This window comes from Mandrillus leucophaeus, unplaced genomic scaffold (genome assembly GCF_000951045.1).
Source record: "Mandrillus leucophaeus isolate KB7577 unplaced genomic scaffold, Mleu.le_1.0 Scaffold226, whole genome shotgun sequence".
Classification (NCBI taxonomy): domain Eukaryota; kingdom Metazoa; phylum Chordata; class Mammalia; order Primates; family Cercopithecidae; genus Mandrillus; species Mandrillus leucophaeus.
In genome coordinates, this window is record NW_012102321.1 from 2,560,409 (window position 1) to 2,578,942 (window position 18,534).

The 18,534-nt window shown below is 33.4% G+C and overlaps 1 protein-coding gene across 11 annotated transcripts in view; it reads right to left on the reverse strand.

The window, feature by feature from the left end:
• Positions 1 to 18,534, reverse strand: part of RFWD2 (ring finger and WD repeat domain 2, E3 ubiquitin protein ligase) — a 256,292-nt gene that overhangs the window by 176,400 nt on the left and 61,358 nt on the right. For 6 of the 11 annotated variants that reach the window (XM_011981442.1, XM_011981435.1, XM_011981439.1 and 3 more), the window contains 2 exons: positions 8,392 to 8,451; positions 6,908 to 6,984 (listed from right to left, as the gene is read on the reverse strand). The exons of 1 other annotated variant lie outside the window; for it this stretch is intronic. In XM_011981442.1, coding sequence (XP_011836832.1) covers positions 6,908 to 6,984; positions 8,392 to 8,451 — 137 coding nt within the window. Of the gene's footprint in view, positions 1 to 5,742; positions 5,797 to 6,907; positions 6,985 to 8,391; positions 8,452 to 18,534 lie in introns of all 11 variants that reach the window. 4 more of the 11 variants (XM_011981440.1, XM_011981436.1, XM_011981438.1 and 1 more) reach the window with 2 other exon arrangements.

Consider the following 18,534-nt stretch of genomic DNA (forward strand, 5'->3'; position numbering starts at 1 on the left):
GAGAAATTACAGGTGTACGAAGAGTATCCCCTACGTTATTGCCATGGAAGTTTGTTTCCTGTGTTTTGTGTTTGTTTTTGTTTTAGTTCACAATCAAGATGCCTTCAGATTCTTCAATTATTTTACTGACTTTGGCATCAAGTTCAACTCCTTGTCATGGTTTAGGGTCAGAATTAAGTCAAGTAACCCTTAGTACTCACAAGAATAAAACAATCAAATGGTTTTACTACTCTCACATAAAGGTAAGCTTCATTAAAATACAGCAAAACACCATGTATGTTCAAAACTCTCCAATGCAAGTGTAGTTGAGATTTCTTAAAAATCCATCTATAATCACCTAACCTTGAAGATTTGAAAAAAATTTTAGCCTGTGTACAGATAATTTCCTGTTTGTCATAAGCTTCCCCTTAAGGATTAGTTCAACTTGATCATAAAAACATTTCATTTCCTGCAATAAGAAAAAAACATATCAAATAAAATAAAGTTGTTGAACCAATAATAGTTGCCAAAAGGTACTAAGAACTTAAGCATTAACATGTGAAGTGGCAGACGACAATGTCAGGGGTAATAATCCAGCCAAAGACTCACTATGCAAAAATAGGGAAGACGGCTCACTTTTCATCTACTAAAGACTCATTCCTGTCCTCCATACCCATCCCAAGCATATATTCTTTCAATGACCAGAGATTAGTATAATTGCACAGAGTGACAAGAGTAAACTAGAGGAATTTCTTAATGTAGTCCAGAAGCTATTATGCAATATCGTTTCTTAAATATCATTAATGTATTCAAATTATAAAATATATGAATTCACAAGGTATTAGATCACCACCCTACATATATATTTTTAATGTTAAATATTCCTAGCCTCCATAAAATTATTCCTTGCTTTTTCCTATTATCCCTATACTTTGATTCATCTGGAACTTTGTCAAAATTATAGAAACACAAATAAAAGGTATGCTTCAAAAATGTTTGATAGAGTAAATAAAATCAAAAGTGTCTTATATAAAACTCTTACCTACATATTTTATTCATAAAGCTCCTCCTTCCTCTAGCACAGAAAACAGGCAATTCAGAATTTAAACTAATGCATGCCTGTATGACATTTTTTAAAAAAATGAATTAAACTTTCAATCAACAGCAATTTCTTATCAGTAAAAGCATTTTAAAGATAAGAGACTATAGATCAAAAAATTTTATTTAGTACTTGTATTTCGTACTACATTTACATACTATCTTAGAAAAACAAGACTTACTACGCAAATTTAACTCCAGCAACTATCTGGATCTTATAAAGCATACCCCGCTGAAGGAGATAGAGAAGTTTCAACTAATACATCATTTTTCAAACTAAGTTCTCTGATGTTCTGAACACACAGAAGAGACTAATAACTCACCATTCCAAAACTGCTTAAAGACAAAGAATAAAGCAATTATGAGATAATTATTTCTAAGAGAGAAATGACATCAATAAGATACATTCAGAAATTTAAAAGCAAAGTTACTGCAATGGCTTTGACGAGGATGTAAAATCTAATGAATAGTATGCCAATGTTCCTTATCACACCAGATATACAGCTAACCACAAGAGGGTAATACTAGGTTTATACTAAGCTAATGGCTTCATAGGCTTGATAATAAGTTATTTAGCAGTCCTTTCTATTTAATTACACATAATATTAAACTAAATAATATTTAAAGAGCCTAACATCCACGTTTGTTAATCCATGTAGAGTCCACCCAGTTTACGCTCTCAAAAATTCAGAGAAAATCAAGCCTAGTCTAACTATGTTTTAATCTAAAAAAAATCAGCACTGTCCTATTTGCCAGGAAGAGAACCTAACAAAAATGTTTTGCCGTATTATTTAAATAAAGTCTGAGCTAAAAAGTTAAAAAATGTCTAAAACATTAATAATACTCTAGAAGGGCAAATAGGATATATATCCTCATAATCACCCTCCTATACAAAAGAACCAATTCCACTTCACAATAAGTAAAAGAGACTATGCTTGCCTATTAATCTCTGATTTACTCATTATTTGACACACACAACTATGCAACAATAAAATGTAAACTATGGTTTATACTGAGAATTGTGAAGACTTTCCTTCCTTAGAATTTAAAACAGACTAAAAAGGTTCTAAGTATAGCAGTCATAGGTTTGATTGATTATATGGAAAGTTTGAAATGGATGAAAGCTTAAAAGGTTAAAAAATTCAACTGATTTTTATTTTTATTTTTTAAATACCTCACCTCAATGAAACATAACTGATAGCTTTTATAGTAAGATTAAAAGAATTATTTACTTATTAAGTGTACTAAATGTCATGCTTCAGTAAATTCACAAATTGAAAATTAAATGACATTCTAGGTTAGGTATATATTTACTCAAAAACTTATATTTAAGTCCCTATTATATGTAAATACATAAAAATGTGGAAGTATACAAAAAAAACAATATTCACAGGATTACAGTACAGCATGGAAAACATGTATTTTTTCCAAAGTAATACATACTATAGAAACAGGATCAAAATAAGTAGAAATCTTTACAAAACAAGTGGTTAATTCTATCTCCTGCTTCCTTTTCCCTTCCCTTAAGTTTTTAGGGAAAGAGCATCTCAAAAAAGAATAGAAAGACCTCACCCTAGGTTTGGGGTCTTTGGGGATAGTTACCTACAAAGAACTCAAACAAATTTACAAGAAAAAAACAAACAACCCCATCAAAAAGTGGGCAAAGGATATGAACAGACATTTCTCAAAAGACGACATGCATACAGCCAACAGACACATGAAAAAATGCTCATCATCACTGGCCATCAGAGAAATGCAAATCAAAACCACAATGAGATACCATCTCACACCAGTTAGAATGGCAATCATTAAAAAGTCAGGAAACAACAGGTGCTGGAGAGGATGTGGAGAAATAGGAACACTTTTATACTGTTGGGGGGATTGTAAACTAGTTCAACCATTATGGAAAACAGTATGGCGATTTCTCAAGGATCTAGAACTAGAAGTACCATATGACCCAGCCATCCTATTACTGGGTATATACCCAAAGGATTATAAATCATGCTGCTATAAAGAAACATGCACACGTATGTTCATTGCGGCACTATTCACAATAGCAAAGACTTGGAATCAACCCAAATGTCCATCAGTGACAGACTGGATTCAGAAAATGTGGCACATATACACCGTGGAATACTATGCAGCCATAAAAAAGGATGAGTTTGTGTCCTTTGTAGGGACATGGATGCAGCTGGAAACCATCATTCTCAGCAAACTATCCCAAGAACAGAAAACCAAACACCGAATGTTCTCACTCATAGGTGGGAACTGAACAATGAGATCACTTGGACTTGGGAAAGGGAACATCACACACCAGGGCCCTATTATGGGGGGCAGGGGGGAGGGATGGCATTGGGAGTTATACCTGATGTAAATGACGAGTTGATGGGTGCTGACGAGTTGATGGGTGCAGCACACCAACATGGCACAAGTATACATATGTAACAAACCCGCACATTATGCACATGTACCCTAGAACTTAAAGTATAATAATAAAAACAAAAAATAAAAAAATAAAAAATAAAAAGAAAGACCTCACCCTAGGTTTGGGGTCTTTGGGGATAGTTACTTAACAGTTGAATTCAGGAGAAGTTTCTAGGCAAAAGAACAGTATAAGCAAAGATACCCTAACATTCTGCTTTGAGAGTTACATACAACTTTAAAGCACAAAAACAGTAGGCTAGGGCTAGGTAATTACGGAGGGTCATGCAAAGAGATGGATCTAAATCAACGTACATGATAGGCAGCTACTGAAAAATTTTAAGCAGGAAAGAAACATCATATTTCTGACAACAACACATAAGAGGACAGGTTAAAAGACTATTGCTAGATTAGGTGATGCTAAGGATCTAAACAAGGCAGAAGTAGTAAAACAGGACATGACAATTACAGCTAATCAAAGTAGGTAGAATATAAAGTTCTGTGGGGGACTGGGAAAGGGAGGGAATACCATTATCTGGCTTCTGCTTTTCTTTTTCATTTAAATACATAATCTAAACATAAACCCAGAATCTATGTAAAGGATTCAGTGACCTGACATATAATAAAGATAATCATTACAGAAAACTAACAAATCTAGAGAAGAACTTTGTAAAGTAAGCCTGTTTAAAAGAGAGATCAAAACTTTTTAGTGAGGAATAAGAACAAAAATTGTCTGGCATTTAAATAATAAAGCTAACAATTCTGAAAAAAAAATGATCAGTAAAATTGCAACTACATACTGCTGCTTAAAGAAAAATCAAATATTAATAGTATTATAAAAGATAATATTCATGTCAGCATGTCTGATTTCAAATCATAATCTTAAGGATCATTTTCACTCAGAGTATTTAAGGGCTACGTCATTTTTCCCAAGTGCCTCTCTGAAGCCTTCAGTGATACTCAAATCACTTGTTTACAGAAAACATCAAAACACTCTTAAAGAAAATACTGTTTGCCTATTTTTGCTTCTTGAACTGTTAACCCATATAACTCTGCTAGAATCTAATTTAATGATAGCTTTGCAAGGAATTCTAGCAATTCTCCAACAACATTTTCATAAACTTAATGAAATCTAGTATGTTTTACAAGATCTGCTACTTTATTTTACAATACAACCACTCTTACCTCTTCCATCAATAAAATCCTAGTGCAAACCAACCTCCTCTCTTCTGACTGCTACAATGCTTCCTAACTTTTCTCCCTAGCTTCCAATGTCAGGAAGTTGAGAGGGACACTGGTAGTATTTTCTCTGTCCTCCACACAGGAATCCAAGTAAACATTTTAAAATCTAAATCAGATCCTGTTTAACACCATCCCATAACTTTCTATCATAATTAGTCTTTACTTGATTAATGTGTCAACTTAGATGCCACCTCCTTGGAGAAGCCTGGCTATGAAAACTAAAACAGAACCCTTTTGCAAACCCCTAGCATGCCTAATTATTCTTCCTAACGTAGTGCAGTCATGCATCACTCAATGAGAGGGACACATTCTGAGAAATGTGTCATTAGGCAATTTTGTCATTATGTGATCACAGAGTATACTTACACAAACCAAGATGGTGTATATATATACACACATATGTGTATATATATACACACACATATGTGTATATATATGTGAATATATATATGCAAAAAACCAATGTCCCAGCACCATTACTGAATATCAGTCATTTCCCCTACTTGATCTGCAATGCCAATATCAAGTGTCATATATTAGGTCTCTTTATGTGCTTATGAGATCATTATTTTCTTATGAGATCACCATCATATATGCAGTCCATCACTGACTGAAACGTCATTATGCAGTGCATGACTGTATTATGTTATATACTACTACGCTATACATTAGCCCTTTTAGTATCTCCCCCAACCTCCATACACACATCCCAAAAGGTAAGTTAGAAAGGACAGGGACTTTGTCAGCTAGCTCCAACACCTAGAATAGCTCCTAGAATATCAGAGGCATTCAATAAATAGAGCAATTAAGTAAATTCACTATACTGTCACAAGTTCATAAAATCCAACAATCAATGACAGACTGAGTAACAAAGATCTGGAAACAACATATACAAAAAAAAAAATGCTACTGTTAAACAGAGAGGAATAAGACAATGGGAATGAATCATTATTAGTGAACTTTTTGTGATGTGACAACTTTTTCTTCCCTGTATGTACTTACATAATAAATATTCCATTGACAAAGATCCTGTGCATATCAGAACTGAATTCTAGGCTTAAAGATAACAATACACACAGACAAGTCATTCTCAAATGTTTCAAAGAAAGAAAAATATAGAAGAAAATCAACTGAATTACACAGCTAAAATAATACCAGAATCAACCAGAACTCACAAGGATTCTCCATACTATAATTAATGGGAAAAATGTCAAATCTCTGAATTCTCCTCAACTAGAACAACCCTGCACTCTTTCTGTACACAATGTACCAAACTAGATCCACAACAGCTTTCCTAAAGTGATAGATTCTGAAGGTTATTATAATTTACCATAGTAGAATTGGACTTCCTGATAGTCCACATTACCCTAAAACTATTTGTCTGTTAAGATTCCATTACATCATTATCCTAAGCAGAGGGTGGATTTAACAAACCAAAAAACACATGATTTCATGTAAAACTGTTCTTAGTTTGAACATTTCAAGCATAAAAATTCAAAACTCAAGACTGAGAGAGTACATATTTCATGAGATAGAATTTTGAAGCTAAAAGGGAAACACACACATTCACTATATTTTACAAATAGCTACTACTAAACGAAGCCAGGCATTATTCTAAAATCTTGGGAAATGGTCATGACAAATATAACGCCATTCTAATATAACATAGAGAATAATTAATAACAAGGAGTTATAAGAAAATATCAAGGAAATCTAAACTAACAGATCTGTCTATTGCCCTCATTTTAAATGTGGGAAAAGTGATCTGCCCAATAAAATTTAACAAGTTAGGGGGAAAAGTCGAAGGTTTTATCTTACCACATTTTTCCCTAATACTACCACTTCATGTTCTCAAATTTAGATTTTTTAATGTCATCTGACTTTAATTCACAAGATATTTAGAGCTATCATTACTTTAAGAAAGTCATCAAACTTTTAATCCAACTGTGAATTCATAACATTATAGTATTCTACTCGCTAACTCTTCCTGGCATAAAATTCATCGCATTAAGGAAACAGATGGGCCATATGAATCTCATTTCTAGATCATGACCAAAGTAATTTCTCAGGGGTTTCATACACTGCATGGAAAACGCTCCTAAAGAACTAGACCATATGCACATTTTGTAACATGAATTCTAATCAATTGCAAGTGTGAAGCTTGTACCTGTGTGATGGAGAAGGAGCTTCAAATTGAGGCACTGTGCTATCCTCACTGACAGGAGAGTATAAGCCACTCATTTCCTGAAAATAAAATTATTTGAATTATAGTAGACATTTCAAATAGAAGATACATAAATCAAAAAGAGGCATGATATATTCCTTTCTATTCCCGGGTTTTCATCAGTCCCCATTTGTCTCAACATCAAATTTCTGAAGGCTTCCTCTCCACAGAATACAAAAGCAAGGACATGTGAAAAGTTAAGAGACAAGCCTTTTCTATGGTACACAATCTTAAAGAACTATAAATTGTTTACTAAATATTGTTCATCATTAATGAAGCCACCAAATGCAGAAAAAGATAAATGTAAATATTTTAAATGACATGTACATTATACTACGTGAATAGTGAACTAGCACATCATTAATTCAGGTGATTATCTATTGATAAATACTAAGATAAATATGACAGTAAGATAATTGGATCATCAGGTTCAACTCTTGAACACAAAAGCACAAAAAACACCCAGAATATGTCAAGTCTCTGCTTTATATATATTTTCCACAAACATTAAGATTGAAATATTAGCTTTGTTTAATAATGACTTAAACTCTAATTTTCGATCAGTAATCCAGAGGAATAGGCCTAATCAACCATTATATAAATTTTGCCTTTCACACTGACAATCTAGCTTCCTTTTTTATGTAATTTTGATTAATGAAGAAACAGCAAATTTTAAAATGCCACTAAAGATGCATCATCAGATAGAATTATTTCTGGCTAATCCAAGCTCAGCTCAATCATAGAGTCAAGTAAGTGACATAAATGTGTAACAACTTAAAAATGCCACAGAGGATACTGAACATCCACTAAATATTAAATCCATTAATCTTTAACATGTTCTACATATCAGCAAAAGAAAACTGTAACATATAAATAATTAAAAACCACAAACTAAATTTTTTAATAAATACAGCCAAAGGCAAAAACTTCAAATCATAATATCCTATAAGACTCCCAAGGATCCTCCCATAAATTTCCTTAGGTAAACTATATTAAACGTAAATTCCCAGAATATTGGTAATGTATTCTTATATTTCTCTTTTAATTAACCTTAACTCCTAGAAATGCACAGAGTAGGTATGTAAAAATTGTTAATAAAAAAAGCATTTTAGTGGTAATAATTGACAGTTTTAAGTTATGATGGCACTCCAAGAAAACTGAGTGGGTTTTTTTTGTCAATCTAATCAAGAAAAATTATGGCAATAAAACATTGTAAAACAAATTTAGACTATATTTTATCATCAAGTGTTCAGAATTTTTTTTTTTTTTTACAAAAATTCATTCTCAATTAAAATGAAAGTAACAGCTGTTACTTTCTTCATAACTAAGACCAATCCCATAAACTTAACATGGTAACTTAATGGAAAGGTGACAATTTCATGAAATTGAAAAATTGCTAAGGATGCGAGAAATTCTTGATTCCTTACTTCCACTCTCTTAATATCCTCTTCCAAAACACTTAGTTCCTTCTGGATCTGTTCCAGTTGCTGCAGATTAAATAGAGAGAGAGAGACAAAAAAAAAGCCTAAGCCAAACCAAAATGGCATCACTATGATCATAAAATAAATTTACATTAGGAAAATAATTTCTATCAAACTGGGCACTAATGGCAAATTAACAGGAGGGATAACCACCAACAAAATATAGCTAGAAGTTCCCATTTTTAAATGCAATGGTAGAGAATTATGTGAAAACACGATGTTGTACTTCTTTAACACAACAGTTTGATTTTACAATAAAAGTATGAGAGATGAACGACAGTGAGTTAAAAAAATACGAGATAGCCAAAGAACTTTCACATTACCTCATTTAGTTGTTAAACAGAAAAACTCAGCATGTCAGTTGTTAATCACACTTTTACTTTTTTTTTAATTTATTTTTAATAGAGACGGGTTTCACTATGTTGCCCAGGCTGGTCTCCAACTTTTGAGCTCAAGCAATCTGCCGGCCTCAGCCTCCCAAAGTTCTGGTATTATAGGCGTGAGCCACTGCACCAGGCCTTTAATCACACTTTATAAATAAACATTCGTCTGACAGAGGTTAAATCCCCTCACCCAAAAGCAACCACAAGTCAGTATCTTAACACCTCCTTCTTAAGGGTTTTAAAAACATATCTGAGATATTTTATGTTTTATATCTTGCCTATTAAACCATAATAATTTTCCATGCCACTAAAATGCTAACATTTAATTGTTGAATAACATTAAACAACATATTGAACCAGTCCCTGTCTCATGAGAGATTTGAGTTGCCTGCAAACTATCATATATTACTCGGGAACATATTGGTCTTTCAGATTTCATTTCATTTTCAGATTTTATTAAAAGGTTACTTCAGATTTGATTAAGAGAGTATTAAAAATGAAATGATTCAATCAAAAGAAAACTGCTTTCCAGAAACACTATACCAATTTAAATTTCTATCAACAATATGCGGTTGTCTTACTCTAACCCGGATATATTGAACAAATTTATAAATGTAAAATATTAACAACTAATGCTTATATATTACTGATTGCCAGATGTGAAAAATGAGGCACAGAAAGGTTAAATGATTTGTCCAAAATCATTCCGTAAGTGGCAGAACTGGAATTGAAATTAAGGTAGACTTCTTGTTACAGAATTCATGCTGTTAACTACTATTCTTTACTACCTATTGAAAACAGTACCTTATTATTAACTCATTTCTTTAATGACTGATAAGGGTGAACAGAGTTTTTATAGAGACTTATTAGCATTAGTATCTTCTGCGGCAATACAGGCAAAGTTGGCAATATAACAACTTATTCATTCATATATTTACCAGTTCTGGGCACCTTCCTAAGTATTGAGAAGAACAGGATCTAAAAACAATTGTAGCCCTTACCCTCACTGAGTTCAGTCTAGGGGAGATGGCAAACAAGAAAGCCAATAGTTGAAATATTATAGCAAGCATTATGATGATGGTATACAACGTATTAAGGGAATATAGACCACATCTAATGTAGAGCTGGTAGGGTAGGAACAGGACTAGATAACTAAAATTTGATTGAAAATTAAATCAGAGGTTGAACCTTAAAGGACTAACAGAATTCTGCCAAGTAGAAAACAGTGAGGCATGACACAATAAGCAGAGTAAATAACAACACATGCAAAGGTACAAAAGCTATGAGAAAGGTAAATAATAAATCTGAAGCTAAGGCAATAAATGAAATTGCTTAACATCAATCAGTATAGTCAGAAGAGATAAAAACAAAACTGGAATGGTAGAAAACGCCAATGTCAAAGAGATGGGCAAAGGAAGAAGCAGCATTAACTATCAAGAAGGGCAAAGTCACACACAGAAAACCAGGGGAAATGACAGTACTAATGGAGAAATCAAGGGTGAAAGAGTGATTAGCATTTTCAAAAGCTTTCAACTCATCTATCTACTTTAATAAACTTCCTACCACCTTAAAATATGTCACACAATGTCACCTTAACTGAAACCCTGCTCACTCTTAAAGACACTGTCTGTCCTGAAACTCTTTCGAATAACGGCTGCTCAACCGATAAAGTCTCTGAGGCCCCAGAGTTTACAGGACTTACTAATAGATAGGAACTCACTATTTCTACTGCATTCCATGGTCATTTCCAACAATTAGTATTCCATCCTAAAATCAGTTTTCCACCATAACATAAAAACCACTCTGTCTAGCTCATACCAAGCAGCCAAATCCCTGTCTACCCACTTGAGCCATCTATAAACATCCCAGTTATTCCCCACCATCACTGAAGCCTTTGGGTTCATGGACATTTTCAACTCCAGCACCCAGTGATGCTGACCTCTAATTCAGAAAAACACTCTCATGGTCATCTCTTAAACATTTTCATTTAACTACCTTAAAATGTTCCACTCTTGAAATTTTTATTTAAACAAATGCTTTAGTATAAGAGGTCTTTAGTATAATTGCTTTAAAAAAATACATTTAAAAAGAAGAATGAGTATCTGACAAATACTCATTTGAATGAGTATTCTGATATCCAGAATCTATAAGGAACTTAAATAAATGAAAAACAAAAAACAAACAGCCCCATTAAAAAGTGGGCATAGACATAAACAGACAATTCCCAAAAGGCAACATACAAGGAGCCATCACACATGAAAAAATGCTCAACATCACTAATCATCGGATAAATGTTAATAAAAACCAAAATGAGATACCATCTCACACCAGTTAGAATGGCAATTATTGAAAAGTGAAAAAACAAACAAAAAACAAAAACAAAAAGATGCTGGTGAGGATGCAGAGAAAAAGGAATGTTTATTCACTGCTGGTGGAAATGTAAATTAGTTCAGCCACTGTGGAGACGGGAGTTTGGAGATTGCTCAAAGAGTTTAAAAGAAAACTACTATTCAACCCAGTAATTCCATTATTGAGTATATATTCAAAAGAGAATCAATCATTCTCTCAAAAACACAAGTGTATTTGTATGTTCATCATAGCTCTATTCATCACAGCAAAGATTCATTATTGCCCATCAACAGTGGACTCAATAAAGATGTGATACACAGACACCAGAGAATACTATACAGCCATAAAAAAAAGAACAAAATCATGTCCTTCGCATCAACATAGATGGAGCTCGAAGCCATCATCCTAAGTGAATTAATAAGGGAACAGAAATCCAAATACCAAATATAATGTTCTCACTTATAAGTGGGTGTTAAACATTGGGTACTCATAAAGATGGTTACAACAGACACTGGGAACCACTGGGGTGGTGGAAGGGAGAAAGGGTTGAAGAACTAACTATTGAGTACTATGCTCACATTTCTGAGTGACGGGGTCAATTGTACCCCAAATTTTAGCATCACACAATATATCTACATAAGAAACCTGTATATGTACTCCCCGAATCTAAAAGTTGAAATTATATTTAAAAAGAAAGTAAATATCTGTATCAATAGCCAAAGATAGCCAATATTACTTGTATGATACATAAATAACTGAAATCAAATTAATTTTTATTCTGCTTTTGAACTTGAAATTCCAGAAAAATTTCCAAAGTCACCTGAAATCTCAAAATTTAAACTCTAATGTCTTCTCTGAAAATAATCTTCCATCTCCTAGTACCTCAAAGCTTTTACTGGATAATATAACTATTGTTATATATGGAGGCTACTATATATATAAGGTGAAACTCATAAAACTGCCAATAATAAAACAATTTTTACTTCAAAAACAGCAATTTCATATGGTTCAATTTAAAAGTGAAATAACGAAGGCATGGTGTTGTCCAGACAAACATACAGATAGAATGCAAAACAAAATGATATAACCTATCCATGAGAAAGTCTGACAAGATATCAGGCAAGAAATACAAGAAAAAAGTCTGGAAGAATGAAAACTGTTGAGAGAGCACATATTAAATTTGAGGCATTTCCATTTCAAGATGAGAATTCTGAAGGGATTTTGAGCTGTAAATTGTAAGGGCATCAGTGCAAGACATTTTAGTACTAGTAAACAGAAAAAAGATGAAGGACAACCATTTCAAGGATGTGGAAAGAAGAAATGGGCTAAATTCACTCCGTAAACATCATAACCCCAGGAAGGAGAACCTAGAAGAAAAGCCTGAATATGAGTCCAAGAATGTTTTAAAGATATATGAAGAAAAGTTCAATAAGCTGAACTGCTATTACCTAAAGGAAAATCAATCATAAATTAGGAATGATAATAAACTCCTAGATCACATTTACCTGAACCCCATTACAGAGATTGGTGCTACTTAAAAAATAAATAAATACTTAAGATGGAGAACTAAGACAATGGTATTTGAGTGCATGGGACTAAGGAATCAATAGCAAGCACTCTCTTAACACTGTGCCAAAGCCAAAGAAAACTTATAGAAACATTTAATATAAAGGTAAAGAGTAAGTCAGTCTCAGAATCCCATAAGAAGACAAGAGACAGACTTTCCCATTACTGACAATGACTTTGATGAGTATCATTGGTACTCATTTGACTTTCATTAGTGCCTTGATAAAGATATGCTTAAGTATTAAACTCATTATTTGAATTTTAAATATAATTTAAAATAAATTATATATAATTGTTCCAAACTGAACAAAAGAATACACCATTACACCTTCAGTGAGGAAAAGCTGATTTTAAAAATCGAGCAAGGCTAGGTGCGGTGGCTCAAGCCCGTAATCCCAACACTTTGGGAGGCTGAGGCGGGCAGATCACCTGAGGTCAGAGTTCAAGATCAGCCTGGCAACAAGGTGGCACCCTGTCTCTACTAAAAATACAAAAATTAGCCAGGCGTGGTGGTAGGTACCTGTAATCCCAGCTACTTGGGAGGCTGAGGCAGGAGAATCGCTCAAACCCGGGGGGTGTAGGTTGCAGTAAGCTGAGATAGTGCCACTGCACTCCAGCCTGGGCAACAGAGCAAGATTCCATCTCAAAAAATACATACATACATATATGCATACTGCAGTAAAACTTAATATATACTAATTCTAAGAGAGTTACTACCAAAAACAAAGCATTTAGCCATATGAAGTGCACACTACAGCAAGACAAAATCCTTGTCATCCCATACTATCACTCCACAAACACTCACATACTTTATATCTAGTTCCTGAAATGGCAGACCTGATTAAAAGGCTTTATTTAACTCTTTCACAGCACTTTCTTTCTTTTCTTTTTTTTTTTTTTTAAAGACAGGGACTCATTCTGTCACCCAGGCTGGAGTGCAATGGCACAACCTCAGCTCACTGAAACCTCTGCCTCCTAGGCTCAAGTGATCCTCTCACCTCAGCCTCCCAAGTAGCGGGGACTACAGGTACAGGCCACCATGCTCCACAAATTTTTTTTTAATTGTTTGTACAGACAAAGTCTCACTATATTGCCCAGGCTGGTCCTGAACTCCTGGCCCTCAAGTGATCCTCCCACCTAAGCCTCCCAATGTGTTAGAATTACAGGCATGAGACACTGTGCCCAGCCAACATTTTGTTTTAAGCTGAGAAGAAAACAGAAAAAGCAAGAACAAAACCAAATAAATAAATAATAGAGTAGTGAGGGGGGCAAAATAAGATAGCTTATGTAAGAGTAAATGTAAACAGATGTCAATACCAGTAGACTGATAAGTTACAAATATATAATGTAATAGAGCAGCCACTAAAAAAAGATACAAAAAATTTACTTTAAAACATTATAGATAAATCAAAATGGAATTCCAAAAAACAACCAACCAAACAAACAAACAAAAAACCTGTGCAAAAAGCCACGGAGAGAAAAACAGAAAAGCAACAACAATAATAAAAAAAATATATAAAACAAAAAACAAAATGACAGGCTTATGCCATAATATTTATATTAAATAAATGGCCTAAATACATAATTTAAAAACTGAGCCTGGCAGAGTAGATTTACAAAGCATAGTTCAACCATATGCTATCTATAAGAAATTCACCTCAAAGATAATGAGCCAGTAATAGGTATAACAAGGAAAGAAAGGCCTGGTATGAATGCAGGAAATTCTCACCACACATTTCACAACTTTACCATGAATCATGCAACTGCAGAAAACACATTCTTTTCAAGCACAAATATTTCAAAATTTTAACCAATTACCAGTTGGTACAGTAAATACTATATTCAAAGAAAGAAAACACAACTTTCTGATTACAATGCAATTATAACAGAAATCCAGAACAAAAAAACCAAAATCTCAATGTTCAAGTAATAAGACCTTTGTTTCTAAATAAGCCACAGGCCTAAGAAAAAAAATAATGAAAATTAGAAATTATTTTGAATAATAATAAACAAAATATGACGCCAAAAAAATTAGGTACAGATTAAAAAAATAAGAAACTATGGCCCTAAATGCCTACATTAGAAAAAATAATGTGCATAATAATATGCATATCCACCCAAGCCAACAGATTAGGAACGAACAAAAAAGTAAAATGAAAGAAAGCAGGATGGAAATAATAAAGAACATAAAACAGAAAACAAAATAGAGAGGAAAAACAAAATCAAAAGTTGGTTATTAGAAAAAATTCATATAATTGATATATTCCTGGCAAGAACTGATCCAAGAAAAAGAGAAAGAGAGAGAGAAAGGAACAAGCAAAAATAAGCACTGCCAGGAATGAACCCTGGTGACATTAAAAACTTAAGACTCTATTAAGACCAATCTTATGCTGATAAATCTGAAAACTGAGATGGCATAAACAATGACTAGAAAAAATTTAACAAACGAAAAGTGACATCTAAAACAAAAACCTTAATAAAAACATAACTGTTCAAGTAACAGATTTAATAACTTAAAACTTTCCACAAACAAATCACAGGTCCAGACAGCCTCTCCAATAGGATCTTTAAACATTCAACAAAGATGTTCTTAGACTACACAAATTATTCCAGAAAATTTAAAAAGAGGATACATTTCCCAACTCATTTGATAAAGCTAGCATAATCTTTATAGCAAAACTGGACAAGATATGTGTAAGAAAAAAAAAAATCTCATTCATGAACATAGATGCAAAAATCCTAAAAAAAAATATAAGCAAACCAAACCATATAGAAGAGAATATACATAATGGCCAAGTTGGGTTTATATAAGGGGTGCAAGTAGGGGGACCAACTGTCCTGGTGGGATTTCCTAGAATGCAGAACCTTCAGTGATATAACTAAGACATAAGACACTCCTGGGCTAATCAGGATGGTTGGTCACTCTAGGAGCAAAGTTGACTGACTTTCCAATGTTAAACCAATGTAATTATTCACATTAACAGAATGAAAAGGAAAAATCATATGGTTGTATCAGATGCACAAAAGTTCTGGAGACTACTCAACCCCACTCAGAAATTTTTTAAAAATTCTCTTAGCAAGCTGGGTAGAAATTTACTGCCTTGAGTAATAAAAAGTACCTACAAAAAACCTACAGAAAACATCATACCTAATGGTGACACGTCGAATGCTTTCACTTTGAGATCAGCATCAAGACTAGGATGCCCCGCTATCACCACTTCTATTCATCATTGTACCGGATGTCCTAGCCAGCAGAGTAAGACAAGAAAAATAAATACAAGATATAAGGATCATAAAGAATGAAACTAAACTGTTATTATTTGCAGATTATGATGTGTACATAGAAAACATAAAAGAATCTACAAATAGGATTAATGAGAGTTTAACCAGGTTGCTGGATATTTTTAAAAATCTGTATGTAAAACACAACTGTATTTCTATACACTAGCAATAATAAGAAACTAAAGTTAGAGACACAGACGTCATTTACAACAGCATCAAAAATGACTAAATCTAAAATAAAGATGTGTAGGAATACCCTGAAAAATACAAGGATATTTTAAAGATCTAAATATAGAGGGAAGCACCATGTTCATGAATGAGAAGAGTGAATATTGTAAATACACAGTCTCCCAGATTTATCTAGTCAAATTAATCCCAATAAAAGGCACAGCAAGTTTACCATGGAAACGTACTAGCTGATTCTAAAATTTATATTGAAATGCAGAGAGCCAGGAATATCCCAGACTTTAAAGAAGAACAGCAACTTAATTCAAAGCTCTAGTATTTAATACAATGTGGTACTGCCAAAAAGACCAGTGGAGCAGAAAAGAGGACCTAGAAACAGACCCACACATACATGGACACATGATATATGACAAAGATGAAATTTCAGACTGATGAAGAAAGAATGGCCTTTTTAATAAAGGATGCTTGGGCAGCTAGATATCCATATGAAAATATCTCTATATCTCACATTATACACAAAAATAAATCTCTAGGTAGAGTACAGATCTAAATATGGAAGATAAAAGAATAAAGCTTCAAATAAAGAACAGTATAGAAAAATGTCTTTATGACTACAGGTGGAAAAGACTTATTTAAGTGACACAAAAGACACTAATTATAACAGATAAGATAAATTTCGCTCTATTAATATCAGAAACTTCTGGTCATCAAATGACACCATTAAGACAATGAAAAGAATGCAGCCCAATTAGAGAGAAAGATATTTGTGATAGACAGATCTGACAAAATGTATATCCAGAATATATAAATATCAAACCATTAAGAAAAACCAAACAAAAAATGTGAAAAGTTTTAAACAAGTACTTCAGACACAAACATAAAAAAACCCAAACGGCCAATAAATGTACTATTAGGTGCTCAACCTTGTAAGTCATCAGGAAAATGCAAATTACAACCATATAACAGTATATACCCCAAGATCAGCTACACTGGAAAATAAATCTATTGGTATCACATACTGGCAAGAACACAGTGCACAGAAATGCTTATACAACGCCTGTAGGAAGAATAACTAATACAACTTGTTTTGAAAAATATTTTGGCATTATCTATTAAATTTGAAGATACACATATCCTATGACTCATCAATTCCGCTTCTAAATCCATTCCAAATAAATATGTATACCAACATAAACCTGGATACACATTTAACAAAGTAGTATTTTTTGCAAACAGCCCAAAACTGAAAACAACTCAAATGACCATCAACAACAAAAATGGGGCATATTCACTTAATGGAATACTATACAACAACAACAATCAACCAACTACAGTCATATATAACCATGTGGATGAATCGTAACATTGAGCCAAAGAAGATAGGAATAAAAGATTATATATGGCACAAGCACACTTATATAATGCTCAAAAACAGAGAGACCTATGGATACTCAGGCATCGAAACATTAAAGAAAGGCAAGAAAGTGACTGCCATAAATATCAGAATATTGGTTACCTAATGTGCAAGGAAGATGATTGCAATCCAAAAAGGGTAGTCAGGGTGCTTCAGCCGTTCTAGCAGTATTGCATTGTGCTTACAATGGTGGTTATACGAATGGTCACACTACTATAATTCTTTAAACTGTAAATTTGATTTATATACTTTTTTGTGTTTTTCATATAAAAATTGTTTAAAATTTAATTCACTAAAATTCCAAGTAAAACCAAAAGGAAAACAAGACTCATCAAAATGATTACAGTAAATGTAATAGGTATCAAACACTTCCAAAAGTGCATTTTAAAATTAAATCAAATGAAATAGAAGGGAATCATTCAAATGCTGGTACAAATTTGCACAGACAAGACCAGCTTTTACATGGACCCTACACCCCTTTTGATTAACCTGACCATGAAGGAGACTAACACGTTCACTTAAATATATATAACTATTAAATGCTGTAATAGACAGGTTCTAAGACAGCCTCCAAAGAGCCCCACCTCTTGGTATTCACACCCTTGTGCAATTCTGAGTGTGGAATGAACCAATGATATGCTTCTAACAAAGAGAAACAGCAAAAGTTTTAGGATATAACTTCCAAGATGAAGTTACAAAGAGAATGTGACTTCTGTCTTCAACACCCTCTCTTGCTTTCTTACTTGCTCCTTTTGAGAAGTAGCCAGCTGCCATGTAGTGAGCTACTCTATGGAGAAGCCCATGTGACAAAAAAAGCAGTATCTCTTTCCAAAAGCTGATGACCGAGCTTGGAAAGTTCCCATCCCAGTCAAACCTTGAGATAACTGCTACCTTGGCCAACACCTTAAT